This window comes from Prosopis cineraria, unplaced genomic scaffold, assembly GCF_029017545.1.
Source record: "Prosopis cineraria cultivar Desert tree isolate PC_DT_omini unplaced genomic scaffold, ASM2901754v1 PC5, whole genome shotgun sequence".
NCBI classification, from domain to species: domain Eukaryota; kingdom Viridiplantae; phylum Streptophyta; class Magnoliopsida; order Fabales; family Fabaceae; genus Prosopis; species Prosopis cineraria.
This window is the reverse complement of record NW_026555336.1, coordinates 4,875,515-4,899,074: the sequence shown is the minus strand read 5'-3', so window position 1 is coordinate 4,899,074 and position 23,560 is coordinate 4,875,515. Positions and strand designations below refer to the sequence as shown.

General features: G+C 31.0%; 2 protein-coding genes across 2 annotated transcripts; both read left to right on the top strand.

The window, feature by feature from the left end:
* Positions 1-2,228: 2,228 nt before the first annotated feature.
* LOC129311842 (LRR receptor-like serine/threonine-protein kinase HSL2) lies at positions 2,229-6,131 on the top strand. The gene is made up of 2 exons (XM_054954314.1): positions 2,229-5,283; positions 5,375-6,131. The coding sequence occupies exons 1-2, from the start codon at positions 2,688-2,690 to the stop codon at positions 5,743-5,745; spliced, it is 2,967 nt and encodes a 988-aa protein (XP_054810289.1). The 5' UTR covers positions 2,229-2,687; the 3' UTR covers positions 5,746-6,131.
* An 11,679-nt stretch (positions 6,132-17,810) lies between these two features.
* Positions 17,811-20,410, top strand: LOC129311976 (tubulin alpha-1 chain-like). Its single transcript, XM_054954506.1, has 4 exons — positions 17,811-18,012; positions 18,768-19,002; positions 19,088-19,458; positions 19,537-20,410. The coding sequence occupies exons 1-4, from the start codon at positions 17,920-17,922 to the stop codon at positions 20,191-20,193; spliced, it is 1,356 nt and encodes a 451-aa protein (XP_054810481.1). The 5' UTR covers positions 17,811-17,919; the 3' UTR covers positions 20,194-20,410.
* Positions 20,411-23,560: the final 3,150 nt, after the last annotated feature.

Genomic DNA, 23,560 nt, shown 5'->3' with positions numbered 1-23,560 from the left:
GAAATAAAATTAGAGAGATTCTTGGATGGATTTAGTACACCATATTATTTATAGTCCATCTAATAAAAGTATAATATTCATATGATATTAAATATAAAGTAATTCTGACATTAATTATAAGAGAAAGAAAAGATAAAAAATTAAATAAGAATTATATTATAAAAATAAAATTATTTTAAATAATAACACATAATATTTTATTTAATTAAATGGGTACAATTTCGTTGAAAAAATTATAAATGATGTAGTGCATGGGTTTCTCACAAAGCTAAAGTAAAACGAGTACAAAAGAACGGATGATAATGTATTTATTACAAAATATTAAGGCATTAAGGATGAAGCTGTATTTAATGCCTTAAATTTTATATTAATTTTCATAAATTACTATAAAATATTTAAAATAAATATTTTTCAATTTTTTATATTTTCTTTATCCACAATTTTAAGGGTGATTCTATGTGTTAAAATATAAAATACTTTAATAAAAATAAATTTTTATCAAATAATTTTTTTAATATTATCCTTCACTCTTTATTATTTTCTCTCTCAAATCCTTCAAGGTTACATTAACTGAATTTTTTTTAAAATTGATATTTTATAATTTTAAAAAAATAAAATTATAAAATGCATTTAATAAACCCTACCGATATATATAATTTTATCTAAATGTACTGTGGAAGTAAGATAATATAGATTTAATGGGTAAAATATTACAAATCTAATAATCTTCTCTACATACCGCACTATTAGAGTGCTTTTGATAAAGAATTGGAAATAGGGGTGTTTAATTTGAACTCGTTCCGATTGCCCGGTATCATTTCGATCATATCGGGACGGGTCTTGTCTCGATCCGAAAATAATCGGGACGGAACTTTACGGAACGGGACAGGAAAGGGGTTCGGGACGGGACAAGACACGGGATTACCATCGGGACGTCCCGTCCCGTCCCGTCCCGAATATTATATATATTATTTTTTATTTTAAATATATTAATTATATTAATATAATTTATACTTATATTAATTATATCAATTATAATTTTAATACTTACAATTCTTATTTAAAATTAAAGTGTTTTTATATTGATAATTTTAATGACATGGAGTAAACATGGCGATATCTTTTTTATAATATATTAATTATATTAATATAATTTATTCTTATATCTATCTATTTAATAACTTTTATTTATAACATATTTCTTGCTTATTTTTAGAAAAGTAATTAGCTTAGTATATTTTCACTAAAGTAGAAGAATAATTATTTGATATTGTATTTAACTTGTCTGTTGTTGCTAATCTTATAGCATAAAGATCACTTATATTTTTTATTATAATATGTAGTTGTGATTAATATAATTTAATAATTGATTTTAAATTATTGCTATTTATGTACTTGTATTTTTTTAATTTTAAACTTAATAAATTATATAATTTAAAATTTTAATGAACATTATTATCCAGATTTTTTTTCGATATTATTTCATTTAAAAATCTTGTCCCGGTCCTGTCCCGACTCTTAACAGGACGGGATAACTTTCGGGACTGGACGGGACACGGGACGGGGGTGTCCCGGTCCCATCCCGTCCCGTGAACACTCCTAATTGAAAATTGAGATGGGAGAATTTTAATATAACGCTCTTACAACACTTATTTCAATTTAAAGCCTTTTGATTTTTGAAATTACATTATAATTTAGGAGTATTGATTTAATATTAAATTTTTTTAAAAAATAATAAAATTATATTTCATTTAAATTAATATCAAAATTATCATACTTCACTTATTAATTGCACTATTTACTTGTTCATTTTCTTAAAATAAAATTAATAAAAATATGACAATAAATAAGTGAAATAGGACAATAAATAATAATTCGTTTGTAAATGAACAATATATAATATAAAAATCATATCTGACTTAAAATGATTTAAATATATAAAATAAAAATAAATTAAATAAGGTAATGAGTAATATTTCTTAAATAAATTAATAAATGAAGTATAAAAATTTTGATATTAATTTTTATAAATTTAATATTAAATCATCTATAATAATGTAATTTTAAAAATTGAAAGATTTTTAAATTTAAACAACCGAGGTCAACAGTGCTTTATTAAAATTCTCTCAATTAAAATTGACCCATGCTGCTATTTTGCACAACGTGGATCCATTAATCTTCAGGATACGACAAACAACCCAATGAATGAAAGTAGCAGAAAGTGATCCATTCCCAACAATCTCTCCTGTTATGGAAACATAGCTTCGTCCTCAACGCTGATTGCTGCGCCCAGCGCTCTTGCCTCCCACTTTCTGCGAAACATTTTGAATTCTTAGACGGCCGACACGCTTCGTTAACCCATTTCACCTCTTCCACACCCACTCACGTTCCCCTCCCTGCAATTATATCACCCCTCATTGATTTCCCCACCCCTAACGTTTCTTTCCCTCCCTCGGTCCCTCTCTTCCTTACGCAGATCCCTGCAAAACCACTTCCCCTCTCCTTCTCTCTCTCTCTCTCCACCCCAAAAATGATGAACATTTGACTTGATATCTCTCACAAGTCACACCCTGAGCCTCGAACTCTTCGCCAACCCCATGCATGATCAACGCCTCTCTCTGGGCTTTCCTCTTTTCACTCACACCATTACCACCTGATCTCACTTTTCTCACCTACAACTGCCAGAGATGGAACTTCTTGTTGTCAGTCGTTTATCATTTTTACTAGTAGTACTATTTTCTTCTCTACTGTGCTTGTGTCATTTCTCATGGCAGGCTTCTTTAGTGGGTGATTCTGAGATTCTTCTGCGGGTTAAGACTACTCAGATCGTTGATGAGAATGGCAGCCTCAAAAATTGGGACCGAGGCCTCCATTCCTGCAACTGGACTGGCATTACCTGTGATGACCTCAATCGCTACATTGTCGCCATTGACATCTCTAGCACTGGCATTTATGGTGGATTCCCGTTTGGCTTTTGTCGTATTCGGACCCTGCGACGGCTTTCTGTTGCGCAGAATTATCTTGGTGGCGTTGTCTCTCCTCAATCTCTCCTTCTCTGTTCTCACCTTCTTGTCTTGAACCTCTCTGATAACTTATTTGTCGGCGAGTTGCCGGAATTCTTGTCGGAGTTCTCTGAACTGATACGGCTTGATTTCTCGCGTAACAACTTTACAGGCGATATTCCGGCTAGTTTTGGTCGGCTACCACGTCTCAGGGTGCTCAGTTTGTCCTCGAACCTGCTCAACGGAACCGTTCCCCCGTTCTTGGGCAATCTCAGTGAGTTAACCCGATTGGAACTCGCTTATAATCCGTTCAGGCCAGGACCTTTACCCTCCCAACTTGGAAATTTATCGAACCTCGAAGTTATGTTCCTTGCGGGTTCAAATGTCGAAGGGAGTATACCGGACTCGATAGGGAAGCTGGTCTCACTCAAGAACTTGGACTTGTCACAGAATTTCTTGTCAGGTAAGATTCCAGATAGCATTTCGGGTTTGACAAGTGCGGAACAAATTGTCCTATTTCAAAACCAATTGTCAGGGGAAATTCCTAGAGGTTTCGGAAACCTTACCAGTTTGATTAGTTTAGACCTCTCTCAAAACAATCTCTCAGGGAAATTGCCGGATTCACTCTCTGCCTTGCATCTCCATTTTCTATCCTTGAACGACAATTTCCTCGAAGGAGAAATCCCAGTGAATGTAGCTAAAAATCCAAATTTGCTGACACTAAAACTCTTCAATAACAGCTTTACTGGGAAATTACCGGAAGATCTCGGTCGAAACTCTGATTTACAGGAGCTTGATGTTTCTACCAATGACTTTGTAGGCGAGTTGCCTAAGTACCTCTGCGAAAGGAACAAGTTGCGGCGCCTTGTCACATTCCGGAATCGCTTTTCCGAATCTCTCCCTGAGCAGTATGGTGACTGTCATTCACTCGACTATGTTAGAATCCAGCACAACCAGCTCTCTGGTGAGGTGCCTCCACAATTCTGGAAACTTCCTGGCCTTGAATTTCTACAAATGAATAACAACTTGTTCGAAGGTTCAGTCTCCATCTCTGGCGCTCAGAGACTCTCCGTACTGCGTGTATCCGATAACAGGTTTTCTGGACATTTCTCGGCGGAAATTTGTGAACTCCACGATATTAACGAAATTGACGTCGGCCGAAACCGGTTTACCGGTGATGTTCCGTCATGTGTAACTGGATTAAACAAGTTACAGAAGCTCAGCGTGCAGGAGAACATGTTCACCGGCCCGATTCCTCGTAACGTGAATTCCTGGACTGACTTGACCCTATTGAACTTGTCGTATAACCAATTCTCAGGTACGATCCCACCAGAGCTTGGTAATTTGCCAGATTTGATTTCTCTTGATCTCGCCATGAATTTCCTGACTGGGGGAATTCCGCCTGAGTTAGCAAAACTCAAGCTCAGCCAGTTCAACGTGTCAGGAAACAAATTGTCCGGAAATGTGCCTTCAGGGTTCAACAATGAATTCTATTTGCCGGGTCTTGTCGGTAATCCGAACCTCTGCAGCGAAGTCACGAAATTCCTTCATCCTTGTTCAAAATCTAGACACTTATCTTCGATAGCTATTATTGTGTTATCTACCTTCGTTGTACTCCTCCTTGGGTTTCTCCTCTTGTTCCTTAAGCGCAAGAAGTCACTATTTTCAACTGGCAAATCCAAGCGCTCTTTTAAGACAACGACATTCCATATGGTGGGCTTTAAGGAAGAAGATGTTGTTCCATTGTTAACCAGCGAGAATCTCATTGGCACAGGGAGTTCGGGCCAGGTCTATAGGGTGAAGCTCAAGACCGGAGAGATAGTTGCTGTGAAGAAGCTGTGGGAAGGACGAGTAGGAAAACTGAATACAGATTCTGTTTTCAAATCGGAGATTGAGACACTCGGCCGAATTCGGCATGTTAATATAGTAAAATTACTATATAGTTGCAGTGCTGACGATTTCCAGATTCTAGTGTATGAGTATTTGGAGAACGGCAGCTTGAGTGACGTTTTGCACGGTGAGAAATGCAGGGAGTTGATGGATTGGTCCAGGCGGTTCAACATAGCAGTAGGTGCTGCTCAGGGACTGGCTTATTTACATGACGACTGTGTGCCGCCTATAGTTCACAGGGACGTCAAGAGTAGTAACATATTGCTGGATCATGATTTCAAAGCTCGCGTTGCGGACTTTGGGTTGGCTAAGATCTTGCGGTCAAAGGCAAACAAAGATGGTGGTGTGACTACATCCAGAGTGGCTGGTTCCTATGGTTACATTGCTCCAGGTCTGTTTGCGTATTTGTCTATTCTTCGAACCTTTCGGGTTTTATACTTTGATCGTATGATAATTTTGATGGGGTATTATATATCATGCAGAATATGCTTACACACTTAAAGTGACTGAGAAAAGCGATGTGTATAGCTATGGTGTGGTGCTGATGGAATTGATCACAGGCAAGAGGCCAAATGACCCATCCTTTGGTGAGAACAAGGATATAGTGAAGTGGCTCACCGAGACGGCTTTGTCAACTAATTCTCCAAGAGGGAGTGGCAATAAAGAATGTCGCCGCGGTTACCTGGTCCAGATCGTTGACCCTAGATTGAATCCCTCCACGTGTGATTATGAAGAGATTGAGAAGGTTTTGAATGTGGCTCTGCTTTGCACCTCAACGTTCCCCATTAGTAGACCCTCAATGAGAAGGGTGGTCGACTTGCTCAAGGAATATAAGACTCGTCCCAAGCCATGATGATGATCATTGATGGCTTTGAGCATCCCGTGACTTGCCATTACTTGACCCAATCTCCAATCCACAAGGATAATCAGTAGTGGCTTCAACCTTCAAGCAATTCTTATAAAACAAGTCCCTGACTTTTATCTTTTTGTTGATCTGTTTTTGGTAAAATGTGGAAACAGAGGGAAAGGTCCCTAGGCTAGGAAGCATGCTTAGTTTAATTTTTGTATGAACGAATCACTTGCTGGATAGTTGGTTCTGTCAATTATATTAATGAGGTACAAAATTATCTACTGATGTATAGGACCAGGTTTAAAATTGTCATTCGCAATCGGCCAAAACTTGTAAATTCTTGCTTATTCAGGACAGCTACTAAAAGATTGGGAGGGCAGTTTCCTAAATGAGGCTGTTTAGAAATTTAAATTTTCTATGATTCTGTGATCACAAAAGATTGTAAATAATATATTTGGAGAGCTGGCCAAAAGAGTAATCATATATTTGGGTTAGTGTATAAACAATTCAATTTTGTTGGCCAAGGGACCAGAACGAGATGAGAAAATTTTTGATTCATTGTTGGACTATCACTACGAGTACGTACCCACAAAATAAAATTGGATTTGCTCTTGTTCAAGCAGAAAACGAATTCACTTTTCTTTCTACTGTTGAGGAATGCTTGACTTAGAAGCAATGTTAACACTATCAGTTGCATAGCTGTGGAGCTTATGATGATCGCTGTGAAGTTGGAGGTGGCATTTTCACTTTATCATGTTAAAAAGCCACCCTATTTCTTACCTTAAACAATGAAGTGTCATCGTATTATGGAAGAAGTTTATTTGAGGTACTCACGAAATTTCAAAAGCCACAGAAGAACTCATGAAATTACTACCAGCAGTTGGCCTTTAGCTTCATTGTCATGTTAGATTTAGAAGTACCACCCACCAGGCCCTCATCATTAGAGCCGGTAATTCAGGTCAAGCTCGACGGGCTAACTCGAATTGGCCCGAAAAATTTTAGGACCGAGCTTAAAAAAAAGTGTTTTTTTATGTTCGGGCCTATTCGGGCCAAGCCCGATCCGGTTCGGGTTTGGCCCGAATACCTGAATAAAAAAATTATATTTTTAAAAAATATATATAATATAATAAATATTAATTAATTCTTTAAGTTTTAGATCATTTTATATTAAAATACCATATATTTGAGTCCTAGACATTATTTAAGTATTAAAAAAATATATTTTATATTTTTTATAAAATAAAATAATTAATTTTAAAGTAAAAAAATAATTAAAAATAATTTTAAAAATTAAATTCGAGTATTCGGGCCGCCCAAAGCCCGAAGGAATTCGAACCGGGCTTGATTATTCGGGCTTTTTGAAGAGTCGGACCTGTTCGGGTCGAGCCCGAATAAGCTCAGCCCGCCCGAATTTCCGGCTCTACTCATCATTTGGAAATGACAAGGGGGCATAGGTTTCGCCTATTATTATTTTATAGATTTTATATTTTATAAAAATAGTAAAATAAGGAAAAGCTCAAAAGCATATAAAAAATTTCGCAAAAATTTGTGGATATAATTTTAGAGAATTTGTTTCCGAATTATATATCTATACCATCTATAATAAAATTTCAAAATTTTAAATTTTAGAGAAGTTAATGGTTACGGCATTTCAAATTAAATTAAATAACCCAAAGATGAATGAACGGTTAATAAAGAATCAAGGAATAAGGTTTGGTTATTTTTTAAAATTACAATTGAAGTTTGAAACTCTACTGCAACTCTCTAACTAGATTTTATGCCCTGTACAATGTACAGGTATATTAATCCTCATTTTTTATTTAAAGTAAATAAAAAGGAAAGATAATATTTTTAATGAGTTCCTTTTTAAAAAAATAGATAAATATGTTATAAAATTTTATTTGAGAGATATAAAAGAAAAAAAATCAATTAAAAACTTATAATCACAATTCTCCATTTTTTTAAATTGAGATCACCAAAATTTAAAATCCCACCTCCCAATCTTTTTCTTTGATCCAAACAAATCATAAAAATTAATAGAAGTTAGATTATGAATAAATATTAATTTGATAATTTTATAAAAATAATAGTTTATAGAAAGTGTAAAATAAAATTGTATATGTGGTTATAGATAAATAATTATAATAGTAAAAATTAACTATATTTTTTTCATTTCCCTGGTACATTTGATTAAAAAATATAAATAAAAAATAAGGGTCTGTTTAGCAACTTGTTTTAGGAGTAATTTTTTTTTTCAGAATAAAAAAATAAAAAATTTATTTGATAACATGTTTTCAAAAACTATTTTGAAAAAAAAATATTTTTCTGAAAAATAGAAAAATAGAAACATCTTTTAGGTGCTCTTTGTAACATCCCAATTCAAATTTTAATAGTTAATTTGGGTTAATAAAAATTTTGAAAAAATATTTAGAGGTAATTAAATTAGTAGAAAATGATTATTAAATCTAATTTAGGATATAATTCTAAATTAAAATAAAAAAATTTAAAAAAATAATTAATTAAAAAAATAAATAAATAAAATATTATTAAATTATTATTATTATTAAAAAGAAAGAAAGAGAAAAGGTATGAGAAAGAGAAAGGAAAGAAGGAAGAAAATGTGAACGCTTTCGGTGCAATTATTGTATATTATAATAATATAAAAAAAAGGGAGAGAGAGAAAAGAAGAAATAATAATAAAAAAATGTGTGGAACCCACTGAATTTTTATAAAAACTCACTTGTTCCTTCATTTCTTCATTCCTTCTTTCATGCGTGAGCTGAGGCAGAGAGAGCATCGTGAGCCAAGTTCATCGGTGCTGGATTTTAATGTAAGAGTTTTTAATAGGATATTTAGGGTGTGATTTTAAGTTTTTCAAGACTAAGTAAGTGTTCTAAAATTTTTTCTTAGTCATCCTTCTTCTTTGGTTTCTGAGTTTGTAGTGGTAGAAAATTTAAGATCTGAAAGATGGATGAATTTATGTTGAATAAATATAATTTTTGAGGTTGTCAGTAGTATAATAAATGTTCTAGAGTATAAATTTATTGATGATCTTTGAATCTGTGGCTTATGGATCAAATTCTAAACTAGATCTAAAAATATATGTTGATTTATTGAGGTTTAGATGATTATTTGGGATGAGAAATGAATTATTATGGTTATAGGATTATGATTCTAAGCTAGAGACTCATTTTTTAATTTTTGGGTATTTTAGGTACGAATTTATGAAATAAAAAGAAAATTTTGATAATAGAAATTAGTTTAGAAGTTGATTTTTAGATTATTAATGTTTATTGATAATTAAAAGAGGAGTTAAAAATTTTACTTAATAGTATTAATTATAGATTTGTATTAAGATTGAGATTAGGAATTATGTTATATTTTTAATTCTATTATTAGAATTATTTTATCAGTTTCAAAAATTGAAACTAATATTTATAAATAATATGTTATTTGTAGATTGTATTACTGGTAAAGATTGTGGTGAGAGCGAAATTTTAAAGAATAATTTATTGAAAAAAAGCCACAAGGTAACCATGCTTTTAATTTGTGATTAGTGTTACTTCATGTTAATTGGATGATTATTGAGAAAATTATGAATTTTGTAATATTGTATAATTGTGCAATATTATTATGAATTTGTTTAATTATTGTGGAGGTGTTGGGAGACTTGTTATTATTATTGTATTTATGTGCCACGTGATACGCCCCTATTAGAGCTTAATAGGTGGCTTGTAAGGACTCGGGTTAATCTACCTTTGGCCGGGTAATTTAGCACTGAGTGAGGGTTACGGCTCGAGGTTAATGGAGGGATATAAGGATGGTTGTTTGTGTTTATTGTAATATTTCTTATATTTGTTGGAATTATATTATTTTTAATTCTCACTTAGTAAGCATACACTTAACTGTTTGTATACACTATCATAAATTGGCTTTGGTTACTGGGACTTTTGAGTCTCATTATATGGTTAACAATTTTCAGGAGAAGAGCCACGAGTGACACGTGGAGGAATCCCAAAGGCTTAGTGGTATAGATCCACTGTCTCTTTTGGGTATTTAATTTATGATTTATAATGTGTTATATTGCCAATATTAGGGCTTTTTGTTTATTGTCAATTATAAGAATATATAAATGTAATCATGTCTTTCAAACTATTTCTATTTTTGGTACAATTTGGATGACTGTAATTTTAATATTAGGTTTATTTTGAATTGATTAAAATGGCATGATTATAAGGTCAAATAACTGGCTTATGTTGAAAATTAATTAAATTGTTCATTTTACTTGTTGGGAGTATAAGGATGGACAAATGTGATTTAGCCTAATGGCATGTGGGAGGTAAAAATTTATCTGAAATGTTATAGTGTGTGAGTTGGAGCCAATTATAAAATATTTTATATTAAAATTATTGATATAAAAATGTGTTGGGTGGCTGTAACCCAACTATGGTTGAGTTAAATTATTTAAAAAAAAAATTTGGTGTGTTACACTCTTAGATTATTGTTTTAGAGAATAAGAGAGAATAAAAAAATACTTATTTTTATTTTTATTCTCAAAATATGTTTTACAAAACATCAATTTAAAAAAAATAAAACAAAAATAATTACAAACAGGCCCTAACGTGTTTTTTCATAAAATTTGTTATCCCATATATAATCAAATATAAACAATAATTTTAATCTATGAATTTTTATATCCATATAAATTAAAATTCTAAAACATATAATAATAATAAAAATTAAAACATATACGTTGTTTTAGAATATTTTTCTTTTCAATTGCATGAACATCTTATTTTATTTTAGTATTGGCTATATTTTCTCCATTAAAAAATATAAGGCATTTTTAATTGATTCTTGCCCCCTAATAAAATAGTTTCTTACTTTTAAACTAATCTTATCATTTCATATTTATCCTTATTAAACACTCTATAATAAATATAAAGTCATTATCAATAGTAGTACTTTTGAAAAAAAAGTTAATGATTACACATTGAAAGGCTATAAATGCCTTATATTTTTTAACATCTAATTACTCAAAAAATATCTTATATTTTTTAATGAAGGGAGTATACAACTAAAGAAGAATAAAAATTATTTTCTGTTGAAAAGGTATCCACGCTTAATGCTCGATTGTACCTCCAATAGAATTGCTTCTAATAGTAAAATACTTATTAGCAATAAAAAATACATAATAATTTGTTTTATTCTTACAAAAATTATTTTAAAATATGATATCATGTGCATATAAAAAACATTTTTTATATGTGATCTCCACATAAATTAAAATTTAAAAAATATATTCTAGTTAAAAAGTTATTACTTGTAAATATAAATAACCACTTATTTTATTTAAGAATTTCTTATACTTGTGCATGTAAAAAATAAAAATAACACACTTTTTTTATATGATTATTTAACTAAATCAAATTTGAGTATCATTCAGCACAATTTAAAATAGCTCTTTTAAAAATAATTTTTACATTCACAAAACTTTTTATTATATAATTGTTTAGCTTTTCATCAACTTATTTTTATATATTAAAAACATAAACAACGTTTTATAAACAAAATTTATTAACCTTACACTTTGTTATTAAAATTCAAAAATTAAAAATTAAAAATTAAATTATAATGTAAGCAAACAAACAATATGTTAAAAATAATATCATTTAATATAGATTATAACTCATTCTATTTTATAATTTATTATCTAATGCATATTTAAAAGATGATGATAAAATTTGCTTCAATAACAATTTAGTATTTTAAATCTGCCTTAGTGATAATTTAGTCTTTCAAGTTTATTGTTTGAAGAAGAGATAACATACCATTAAAATTTGCTAATATAGATAAAAAAAATATTGAATTAATAGCACCTAAATTAATGATAAAATAAAAATGACCTAAAAGCAAACTTGTTCTCATTTAACCATATATAATATGTCACGTTATCAGCATACTATACATGTCAAATTAAGTTAATGATCAATTTTTATTTCAAAACCTAAAATATTAAAGTAATAATTTAAGAAGACGTAAGGAATTAAGTTAATTAAATTTAAACTTGAGAAGATAAATTAATAATTAAGCAAATTTGAGGGATTTAAAATTTTTATTTTTCTTTTAAAATTAAATGATGTACTTTATTCTAAAATTCATTACCCATGGATATTAAATATATGAACCATTCTAGTTTAAAATTGATTGTACATGATAACAAATTAAAAATACATCTTATGCATAAAAATAAGCAATTTATTTTATAAAAAATTGTTTTGTTCTATAGTTTATTTCCCTATGCATGTAGACTTAAATTTCAATGTATGTAGACTTGAATTTTTATAATTTGTAAAAAATTAAATTTATGATTTTATTATAATTTTTCAATTTACATTTTTGTTATTATTTTTTGCAAGAAAAAAATAATTTTTAAAAAGTATTTATGAAATCTTTTCTTAATTACCCTTCATTAAATGATATTATCATTAAATTAGAAAAAATAAAATGTTAATTACAGGTATATCTTAATCCAAACTTTTTAATGTTAGACATAATTATCAGGATTAATTAATTGTCAAACTATGTGAATTGATTAAAATTTACTTATATAAAAATGAATGAGAATAAGTTGATTCATTTAAATAACAAAATATGCTATTTTGTAATTTATATTTAAATTTGTATGTTATATACAATTAATTATCAATTAAAGTATATATTTAATTCTTTAATTTTATACAATATTTTATTTTATTTTATTAATTTTATAAAATATCTTTTTAGTCCTTTATTTTATTTCCTTTTTAGGTCTCATACATATTTTTTTTATAAGTCTCATATTTACAAGTGTTTTTTACCATGGGTTCCACACTTATTTTTTAATTTGTATGTTATATACAATTAATTATCCGACATATATACAAAATACAAGCAACAAATGATAAATCTCTTACATTTGTAAAAAAAAAAAAAAGTCTCACATATTTTTTTATGAGTCTCATATTTACAAGCATTTTTTTTCCTATGGGTTTCACACTTATTTTCTTAATTTACATGTTATATACAATTAATTATCTAATACATATACACAATACAAGCAATAAATGATAGATCCCAAACATTTGGAAAAAAAATTAAATCTCATACATATTATTTTTTTATGAGTCTCATGTTTGCAAGCATTTTTTTACTATAGGTTCCACACTTATTTTTTTAATTTGTATGTTATATACAATTAATTATTTTATACATATACAAAATAAAAGAAAAAATGATAAATCTTCTACATTTATAAAAAAATATACTAGATCTCATATAAAGTAATTTTTTATGAGTCTTATATTTACAAGCAATTTTACTATGAATCTCATATCTATTTTTTTAAATTTTTATTATAGATTCTATATAAAATCTTATTGCATAAAAATCATATTTAAAAAAGTGAACAGTATCATAAATGCACTTTACAATATATTGATGATTGGGTCTGCGCTGCATTCATCCAAAAACTAAATAAAATATTTTTTTGAGAAATAAAAAAATCAAGGCTCTAACAACTAAGGGAACATCAAGACAATGGCGAAAAATGCAGGAAAACTTCTAAATTAGATAAATTTATCGGACCTGATTTGGGTCATCATCATTATGATGAGACTTAAATCATTTAAATTTAAATTTAAATGATTTAAATTTAAACTATTATTATATATATTATATTTATTAAAATAAAAATTTATAAAATAATTTTAATAAATTTTTATTTTTAATATTTTCTAGATTTAATTTAAAAAGTTCAATTTAATATTAAAATTTCATAATATATATTGGTTATTTAAATACACTCTGAACAATTTAAATTTAATTTAATATTGATATGAATTGCATAGAGTACATTTATATAATTAATATATATCAAATGAAAAAATTCTAGTATTAAATTAGACTTTTAAAATTTAATTTAAAACATATTAAAAATAAAAAATTTATTAAAATTATTTTATAATTTTTATTTTAATAAATATAAAATAATAATTTAAATTCGATACAGATCTCATCACGAAGATAAAGATCCAAACCCAGTCCCGAATTTACCTAACCATAGCAGTGGATCACGTGGGGAGCCAGAAAATGTGTTCCCATATTGAATATTGCTCAGCTCAATTTTTGCCCCTCACAACTAAATGTTAATCGTATAACTCTAAATTTTTAATTTCATGTGGGGCAATCCCTTCTTATCCCCAAAGTTCACATCATTAGAAACGTAAATGAGACAAACATTTGCTAGTCGCAGTGAAATGTGATCAGGCTAGATATATTTTTATTTACATGGGCGAAGAAAAAAAAGAGAGAGATATTATTGAAGCTCTTTCAACATAGGTGGACGCTATTAAAATGTTAAATAAAAAATTATTTAAATATTTTTAACAGAAAATCTCAAAATAAAGTTTATGATCAGCTTTTAAAGTCAAAATAATAAATCACAAAATCTCTATTTAATTTATTTTTAAAAGCCACATATTTCCATGTATATTTAAAAAAGGAAAAAATATAGTGCTTAAATTTATATAATACACTTTCTCTAATTTTTTTTTTAGCTAGTAGAAAGATAATACTAATACAGAGGCAAAGAAAATCTACATAGAAAGCGAAATAACAACAGGGCCAAACCCAAAAATAAAAAACAAAACAAAACAAACCACCGCAGAAAACGACACACCACCAAGTACCAACCCCAATCCTAGGTCAGGAAGCAAGCACGTCGTCACCAGAAACAAATAGAAACGCCAGTACTCAATTTGACAAATAAAGGATGGGGGTTCAAAGAATCACCCCATCGGTCCCATCCTTTTTAATTTTTATTAGTGTTTGAAATTTGGATCGGATATCGAATTAGAAAAAGCAAGGAGTTGTGATTTTTATAATTCAATTGGTTAAATTAATGATTAAATCTGTGACATAAAAATTAAATAAAAAATAATATTTATATGTACAAATATATAAATAAAATATTAATTTGTTGATAGTGTTTGAAATTTTGAATTCAAAAACTAGATGCCTGTACCATTGGAGCTGGAGGCAAAGGCATGTCTACACAAGCTCACGATCTCGAAGGAAGACGCTGGAGCTACTAGCTTTCGATCTCGATATCAGAGGCTGGATTGCTAGAGTTAGAGGCAAAAGTTGGAGAAAAAGTTAGAGATTGAGCTTGGGTCATAAAGGAGAGACTAGATATTAGAGAAGAGAAGACAAGAGATAATTAATGATTAGAGAAGAGGAATTGTAAATTTAAGCGACTTAATCTAAATTTTTTTTTTTAGCTTTCCTCCAATTTTCTAATCAAAATCTGTTCTCTCAAAATCAACTGAGTCAATTGAGGTCAATTCAGTTCAAATGCCAGATTGGTTCAACTAGTTGGACCAAATTGTTTGATTCAATAGGTGGCGGTTGGATTGTCCGATCTGATTTCAACAACATTGATTTCCTTACTACTACTAAGAGAGTAAAACCACTTCCTCCACATGACTTCTATTGCAAAGAGAGAATCACAAACATCAACCATGACAATGCAACAGCTCCCATAGATAGATTTAGATTGAACAAAAGAGATTTACGAGCGTGAGAATTTCCTTCAACCCAGGATCTTGCAGCCATGGAACCAAGCTTGGGTGCATTAGGGAGAAGCTTAAGAAAGCATGATTCTCCATTGGGCCTTTGAACTCCTTTTCTTCGCTTTGTCACCTTCTTCCTTCCCCCATCAACTTGACCAACAATTCCATAAAACCCATCCCATGGATAACAGTAACCTTCAACAAAAACACAAAAAAAAAAAAAAACCCAATCACCCTAGAAACTAAAGTACTAAAAATCAGACCAATTATTGAATCAGTCAAGACGTTGGGTTAAAGGATAGTGGTTCAACTGGGGGTCAGTTAGGAGTCAAACCTGTCTTAATTAAAATAAATTAATTTAATTTATATATACACAAATATTCATATTTATATATAAAAATGGATATTTAAATAAGAACCATTAGTTCTCATATAAATGGAACAATTATCCATAAAATCTTATACATGTCACCATCATCACAATAATAAGTTCAATAGTTTAGCTCAAATAACCTAAGAAAATCTAATATAAAATTATAATATTTATTTAAAAAATCATGATGATACAAATAACATCAAATAAATAGTAGCAAAAAATTAATAATAATAACATAAATACGAATTTGGAGAATGGATAACTAAAAGATAAAAAAATCAAAATATAATTGAAAATAAAAAAATATTAAAATAAATGACTTGAACTGATACACTAAATAAATGTATAATATTAAAATCTGATTAGTTACTGAGATGTATTTATCAACATATATTTGATAATATCAAATCAAAATTCAAAAATTACATCATCTAAGAAAAGTAGGGAAATCGTGCATTAATGGATAAATGTGCATTAGTGGAGATATTTGGCCAGTTTTAGTTCTTTTCTTCTCCTCCTTGTCCTTTTCTTCCGCGTCTCTCCTAAAAACTAAACCAGCTCTAGTAGCGAGATGAAGGCAATAGGCACTAACAAAGAACAAACACCAAAACTCGACGCCATGATGAGATGAACGATCAACAAGATAAGATAGAGTTCGAATCAGAAGAGTGACGGCCGATGAGGCAAGTTCAAACCAGGAGAGCGACGACACTAGAGAGGATAGTGATGATGGCCGACAATTGAGGATTCACAGACCAAGGCCAAAGAGAGCAACGATCAACTTGAGCTAGGGTTAGGGATGACTGGTGAGAATTTGAGATTGATTGCAAGTGTTCAACTTTAAAAATTAAGTTCATTTTTGCATTTTTCAATTTTTTTAAAAACCCCAAAATAAGTAACCCGGAGGGAGGGAGGGGTGTACAGAGTGGGGCAATGAAAATCCCATATAGGAGAGTCAATAGTGACTTTGTTGCCTATACTTTCTCTAATAAATTGATATTAGAGAATATTTTTAACATGATTTATCCTTTAACTAACTTTCATTTTTTTTTGGACAAAAAATTTGGGTAAGTTTAAAAGAATATTTTTAACATGATTTATTCGATTTATTCTTTAACTAACTTTTACTATCAATAATTTTAATTTATTTTGGAATTTAAGAGTCACTTGGTTTTATTTTTAAAGGCAAAAAGCATATTTAGTTTATAAGTTTAAGTATTAAATTTTATTTTTAAATATACCAACGCAATAAATAAAAAATGTATAATAATCAATATTTTTTTTGATAAATAATAACAGATTATTTTCACCTTTATATGATTCATTACTAATTAGTAATGGAAATTTTTATTACATGTTTAAAATTAAGATATTTTATTTCCACTTAATTAATTTGAATAAACTTTTTTGTACTAAATTTAAACTTTTTTTTTGGGAAAAAATACTAAGTTTAAAATTTAAAATAGTAAGATGTACTTAACTCTTTTGTTATAAATAATACAGAATTCAATAAATGTTTATCACAATTAAAATTTCTAACTCTTTGTTAATTTTATATATTTATTCAATTTTTTGACCAACATATATTTATTCATTTTAAAATTTATAGTTTATAAAATATATAAATAATAAACAAATGTATATTTATAATCAAATGAAATACAATACAGCGTGGTTTAACGTTTTTCGCCAAGAAAAGAAATACACTGTGGCCAAGAAAAGAATTGAACACACCAAATATTTCAAATCGCCCGCCCAATTTGGACAGTTAAGCTGGCTGATTTTATTTATAAATTATTTTTAATATATTTTATTAGTATTAAAAAAATTTTTAAATTTATTAACTCTGTTTTAAATATACACACTTTAATAATATATATTTTTTCTCTAACATTTAATAAAAAATAAAAAAATTTATAGTAAAATTTAATGATTTGATTTATAAATAAGATAAAAAAAATTTCCGACCTGAGGGAGTAAGAGCTTGTAGCCACGGAAAAATAACCAACGGTTAAAAGTTAAATCACCCTTATTTATTTCATTTCTATCTGTCGTCAGCATCTCCCTCCGGTCCCTATTATAAAATGCGAATCACCCAGACGTGGATCTCCGCCCCAGAAAACTTGTTCTCTGAATCTTTTTCTACGTTTGGTGCTTTTTTCTCAGCAGTTTCTATCTTCTTCTTCGAAAATGAGAGAATGCATCTCCATTCACATTGGTCAAGCCGGCATTCAGGTCGGAAATGCTTGCTGGGAGCTTTATTGCCTTGAGCACGGCATTCAGGTAATTCCATCTTGATCGGTGAAGATCTAGTACTTTGATGCTTTTTTTTTTCGATCCACATTTTCTAGCATTTGTTTGATTTGTTTTTCTATTCTTGGTTTCAAACCACTTCTGGCATTGGTTGTTCGATCGATTCGTTATATATGTATGTATGTATGTATGTATGTATGTATGTATGTCCTTTACAGGAATCTTGAAGATTGCTGTCAAATGTATCTCCGATTTTCAGAATCATGAATATGCCTTTGTTGTCTTGTTACACTACGTTCTATGGATCATTATGTCATCTATTGTACCGTTTTAGGGTGTTCTTGAAGCGATGTGATATCAGATCGCTGGCATTAGAGTTGCATTGATTTTCATTTGCATGTGACTTTAAGAATCTTTTGGGATTCGGAATTACTGTGGATATGATGTTGTTTGCAGGATTGTTTGTCATAAAGATCTCGATAAAATTCAGTTTTTCCATGCATTTGCAATTTACAATAATCCTGCAATTTCCCCCCATTAAACTTAAAACCCGATAAGTGCATTTCCAGATAACACATTTTAAATTTCTCGTCGTACAAAGTGTGGTTAAGCATTCGAGAGATTTGAAAAAAAATTTGATAACCGTTTTGATAAACTTGTTTTGATCTGAATGTCAGCTTTGAATTTTGAATTCCATGATAGATCTATATCGGCATTACGTGAATAACTGCTTTTGCTAGTTTTCTCACCTTTCATTCAGTCTAAAGTATTCTTCCATGTTTCAGGCTGATGGCATGATGCCAAGTGATAAGACTCCTGGTGGAGGTGATGATGCTTTCAACACCTTCTTCAGTGAAACCGGAGCTGGAAAGCATGTACCCCGTGCAGTTTTTGTGGATCTTGAGCCAACTGTCATCGATGAAGTGAGGACTGGAACATACCGCCAGCTATTCCATCCGGAACAACTTATCAGTGGCAAAGAGGATGCAGCAAATAACTTTGCTCGCGGCCATTATACCAGTAATTGCTCTTTCCCTTTCCACAGATTTCCTCCTCTTCACTCTCAAATTAAATGTTAACTTCTTACAATTCTCTTTTGATTCAGTTGGGAAAGAGATAGTTGATCTTTGCTTGGATCGCATCAGAAAACTCGCAGACAACTGCACCGGTCTCCAGGGTTTTCTGGTTTTCAATGCTGTGGGGGGTGGCACTGGTTCAGGTCTCGGTTCCCTGCTTCTTGAGCGTCTTTCAGTGGATTATGGCAAGAAGTCGAAACTCGGTTTCACCGTCTATCCTTCACCACAAGTTTCAACCTCTGTTGTGGAGCCTTACAACAGTGTCCTCTCCACTCATTCCCTCCTGGAGCATACCGATGTTGCTGTTCTGCTTGACAACGAAGCAATATATGACATATGCAGGCGTGCGCTTGACATTGAGCGACCAACCTACACCAACCTTAATCGCCTAGTATCTCAAGTAAGCTATTATTGATTTGAAACCCAATGTTGCTGCATTTTATCACCTGAATCTCAAATCATGTTATGATGTGTCCAGGTAATTTCGTCACTGACCGCCTCCCTGAGGTTTGATGGTGCTTTGAATGTGGATGTTACCGAATTTCAGACTAACCTGGTGCCATATCCTAGAATTCACTTTATGCTGTCATCATATGCACCTGTCATTTCGGCAGAGAAGGCATACCATGAACAACTATCAGTTTCTGAGATCACAAACACAGCATTTGAGCCATCGTCTATGATGGCCAAGTGCGATCCACGCCATGGCAAATATATGGCTTGCTGTTTGATGTACAGAGGTGATGTAGTTCCTAAGGATGTCAATGCAGCTGTGGCAACAATTAAGACAAAGCGCACCATCCAATTTGTTGATTGGTGCCCCACTGGATTTAAATGCGGTATCAACTATCAGCCTCCAACTGTTGTTCCTGGGGGTGATCTTGCAAAGGTGCAAAGGGCTGCGTGCATGATTTCAAACTCAACTAGTGTTGCTGAGGTTTTCTCGCGCATTGACCACAAGTTTGATCTTATGTATGCCAAGAGGGCATTTGTGCACTGGTACGTCGGGGAGGGGATGGAAGAAGGTGAATTCTCTGAGGCTCGAGAGGATCTCGCCGCCTTAGAGAAGGATTATGAGGAGGTCGGTGCAGAGGCCGCAGAAGATGAGGAAGGTGACGAGGGAGATGAGTATTAATTTTGCCCTACTATCCCGAAGCTTTTTTTATTTCCCATTAACTTTATGTGGTGCTTACTTGCACTTTCGTTGTCAGTTCTCCATAATACGTAGGACCTTGTATGTTTGTTCCATTAGGGTGGAGCACACACTAAACTATGATGATATTTCTCGTCTTGTCACCGAAGTTGGGAGCTCTATGTTATGAACCGGGGAATGAAATTGATGATTTTCTCCATATTGTGTTGAATCTATAATTTGCTAAAATTGATGGTTTTCTGTTCTCCATATTGCGTTAAATATTTTAGTCTATAAGAATCATTGCAATTGTGCTATTGGTTTGAATACTATGATCTGCATTTGATTAGGACATGCCCTCAATTGTGGGTAAGACAATGTTTCTAGCCTAATCAATCATGCTGTCTTGCTATCCGAGTGGTTGGTGTAACGTTAGCGATCAAATTCAGTTGACTTGCATTTGTGGATTATTGACTTTTTAATAGCATACATGACTACTGAAATAATGCATTAAAAAAAAGGTCTACCAACTGAATTATACAGCACGGAGTGACATGATCAAGGGACAAAGCTACTTCTTACAAGCCAAGTTTTTATCTCAACTTCATTTCACAAACTTCAGGGGAGCAAATAGATTCATTTTATCTCAACGTCCCCTTCCCGTCCCTCCAAAAATTAAAATGAAAAGAAAACATAGGGCGTGCAATACACATGCTGACATGCAGTACGCAATAAGAGGAGGCATGTGAAAGGGGGCGATCTTCGAATGAGCACCATGTAAACAAAAAATGATTTTTGATAATAGACTGCAGCTAGATAAAGTTATGGAAAAATTGAGATGGATGCTGCCCAATCCAGGTTGGGTTAGGTTAGATGTGGACCAGGCAGTTAATCAAGAGGGGGAAGCTTTTTGTGGTAAAATCATACATGATGATGGTAATTGGAGAGCCGGGTTCATGATGAAGTTGGACTATGACTAAGATGATGAACATAAGAGAAGGTTTAAAGTTCTGTTGGAACCTTGACTTTAAAAAGTTTAAATTGTTTTGGGATTCAATGGAAGCTATTGAGAACACGAGAAAAGAAAAAAAAAGAAAAAATTCTAGATAGGTTTCATCATGCTTGTGGAGTCTAAGATGATATTAGGAAAATGCTCATACAAGATTGGAAGGTGTTGTATGACTACCACCATGTGTTTAGAAAAGCAAATATTTATGTCGACTGATTTTCATGAAATGCCCACAGTTCAAACCAACAGTTAAGCGTGATTATGGAATCTGATGTAAAGTGTATTGTTCTCATGGGCTACGATCTTAGTCACGGTCTTATAGGTGTAGGTTGATTTATTGCAATTTTCTTTTCTAATATTTAGACATTTGCCTCTACTTATATTAAAAAGAAGAAGAAGAAGAAGAAGAAGGTCTTTGACAGCCCTCATGTGACAGACTTAGTTTGTCTTTTAATGTCTTCCTGCTAGTTTTTTTCCTACAGTCACACTAGCATGTTTTTGTTTACTTTTTCCTTTTCAAATCCACCTACCTATTACCTATGTGAGTGCAGGTGGGAGATCAAAAGAGAATTACCTGGTGGAAAACCCAATCCATATGGGTTGATTAATGCGTTGATGTTGCCATAGTGTTGCTTCTGGAACATATTGAAAAAAAGGATTAAGAGGTGAAAATGTTTATAAAATATTTTGCAAGAAGTTATAAGCATTCTAAAGCATTTGTAGATCACAACTCTTCTTTAATGGACATTTGGCTTTAGTTAGGGATTGTGAAGTTTTGCACCGTTTTTTAAAATTAAAGAGTAAAATTGCATTATTATATGATGAGAAAGCACTATTTTTTGTTTCAGTACTTTGTTCAATTTTTATTACAAATCCTTGCATTTCTTTTCAGTATTTTAAGTTTCTATATTTTTCTCTATTTATAATATTAATTCTTATAGTTTCAAAGGAATGTTGACATGGCACAAGGAATATTAAAATTGATGATATGTCTATTAACATTGTTAAATTTATGTTGACACATGTGTTGAATTGGATTTTTTAATAAACAAAATAAATTAAAAAAGCCACATCAAATAAAATAAAAAAAATGTTCAGCTTAAACATTTTGGAGGTTCTTTTTTATTGCTTATCATTATATCAAGACAGGTTATAACTTTTTTTCATTTGATGTGACTTTTTTTAATTTTTATTTTTATTAAAAAGTCCAACTCAGCACCGTTTAACATATCAATACAAATTTAATGGTGTTAGTAAACATATTAGTAATTTTAATACCATTTGTGCCATCTTAACATCCCTATGAAATTATAGGAATCAACATTGTAGACAAAAAAAAGTATAGGGACATGAAATATAAAAAAATGAATTTATAACAAAATTCTAACAAACTACATGGATCAAAAGTAGTGTTTTTCCTAGCATAATTTATGATACTTGTAGCTTTTTGTAAAATATTTTATGATTATTTTTGCCCATTGACCAAAAAAAAAAAAAAAGTATCACAATTTTTCTCTGCCTGGTAAACTTGCTCCCTTCGAGATTGAGCTAATATATTGCAATTTTCAAACCTTTAATTTGGACCAAATAAATTTCGCAAGTTCGTCTCTAAATATAATTATAGCTATTGTTTGGAGGACTTCAGATTGTGAATTATATCTCTTCCTCATTTCCTTGTGACCGATCATAATTTGGATTCTAGAATTTGCTTGAGATCGAGTACGTGGGCAGTTTCTTCTCCATATATATGCTCCCTTCTTGATTCAGGGAAAGTGTTTGTGTGAATGTAATTTGACGATTTTAGCCTCATGGTCTCAAAATGGTTTTCATATTTTCGACGACTGGTGTTATCAGAAGTTTCATCATGTTTTACTTAGTTTTCCGAATTACTGCATGCGCAGCGCTTATGTGCGTTTGCTGAAATTAGTGTTGGAATAATTTTATAAAATTATTAATGAGTGAATTGCAGTAATTAATTAAGATTATTAATGCTGTTTTTTTTGCTGTTTTGAATTGATTCCTTTCTGTGGTTTTGTTCCTTGTATTTCCTGGACTTTGGCTTCTTCATTATAATAGCAGTATCCTTTGACCAAAAAATTAAAAAAAATCTTTCAGTCTTTGTGTGCAATGCGTAATTATGGAACAACGAGCAAAATATAGGACCAATTGGCATTATTTATCATAGCAGAATGTACACACACCTCCGCAGACCATTGTTATTTATTATCATATGTTAGTCAACACAGCAAACAGAAGTGGAAGAAATTTTTTCGCGTTTCCAGACTCAGAGGTTGAAGATGACATGCGAGTCTTAAGTTATATCCCTCAGTGTGGGATAGTTTGAGTCTCATGGAGAAGCAA

Bases quoted from the DNA above. Each gene is read 5' to 3' on its own strand.
- LOC129311842 (XM_054954314.1), top strand. From the start codon at position 2,688: ATGGAACTTCTTGTTGTCAGTCGTTTATCATTTTTACTAGTAGTACTA. The intron at 5,284-5,374 runs GTCTGTTTGCGT...TATATCATGCAG, and splicing joins CTATGGTTACATTGCTCCAG to AATATGCTTACACACTTAAA.
- LOC129311976 (XM_054954506.1), top strand. From the start codon at position 17,920: ATGAGAGAATGCATCTCCATTCACATTGGTCAAGCCGGCATTCAGGTC. The intron at 19,003-19,087 runs GTAATTGCTCTT...CTTTTGATTCAG, and splicing joins TGCTCGCGGCCATTATACCA to TTGGGAAAGAGATAGTTGAT. The intron at 19,459-19,536 runs GTAAGCTATTAT...TGATGTGTCCAG, and splicing joins TTAATCGCCTAGTATCTCAA to GTAATTTCGTCACTGACCGC.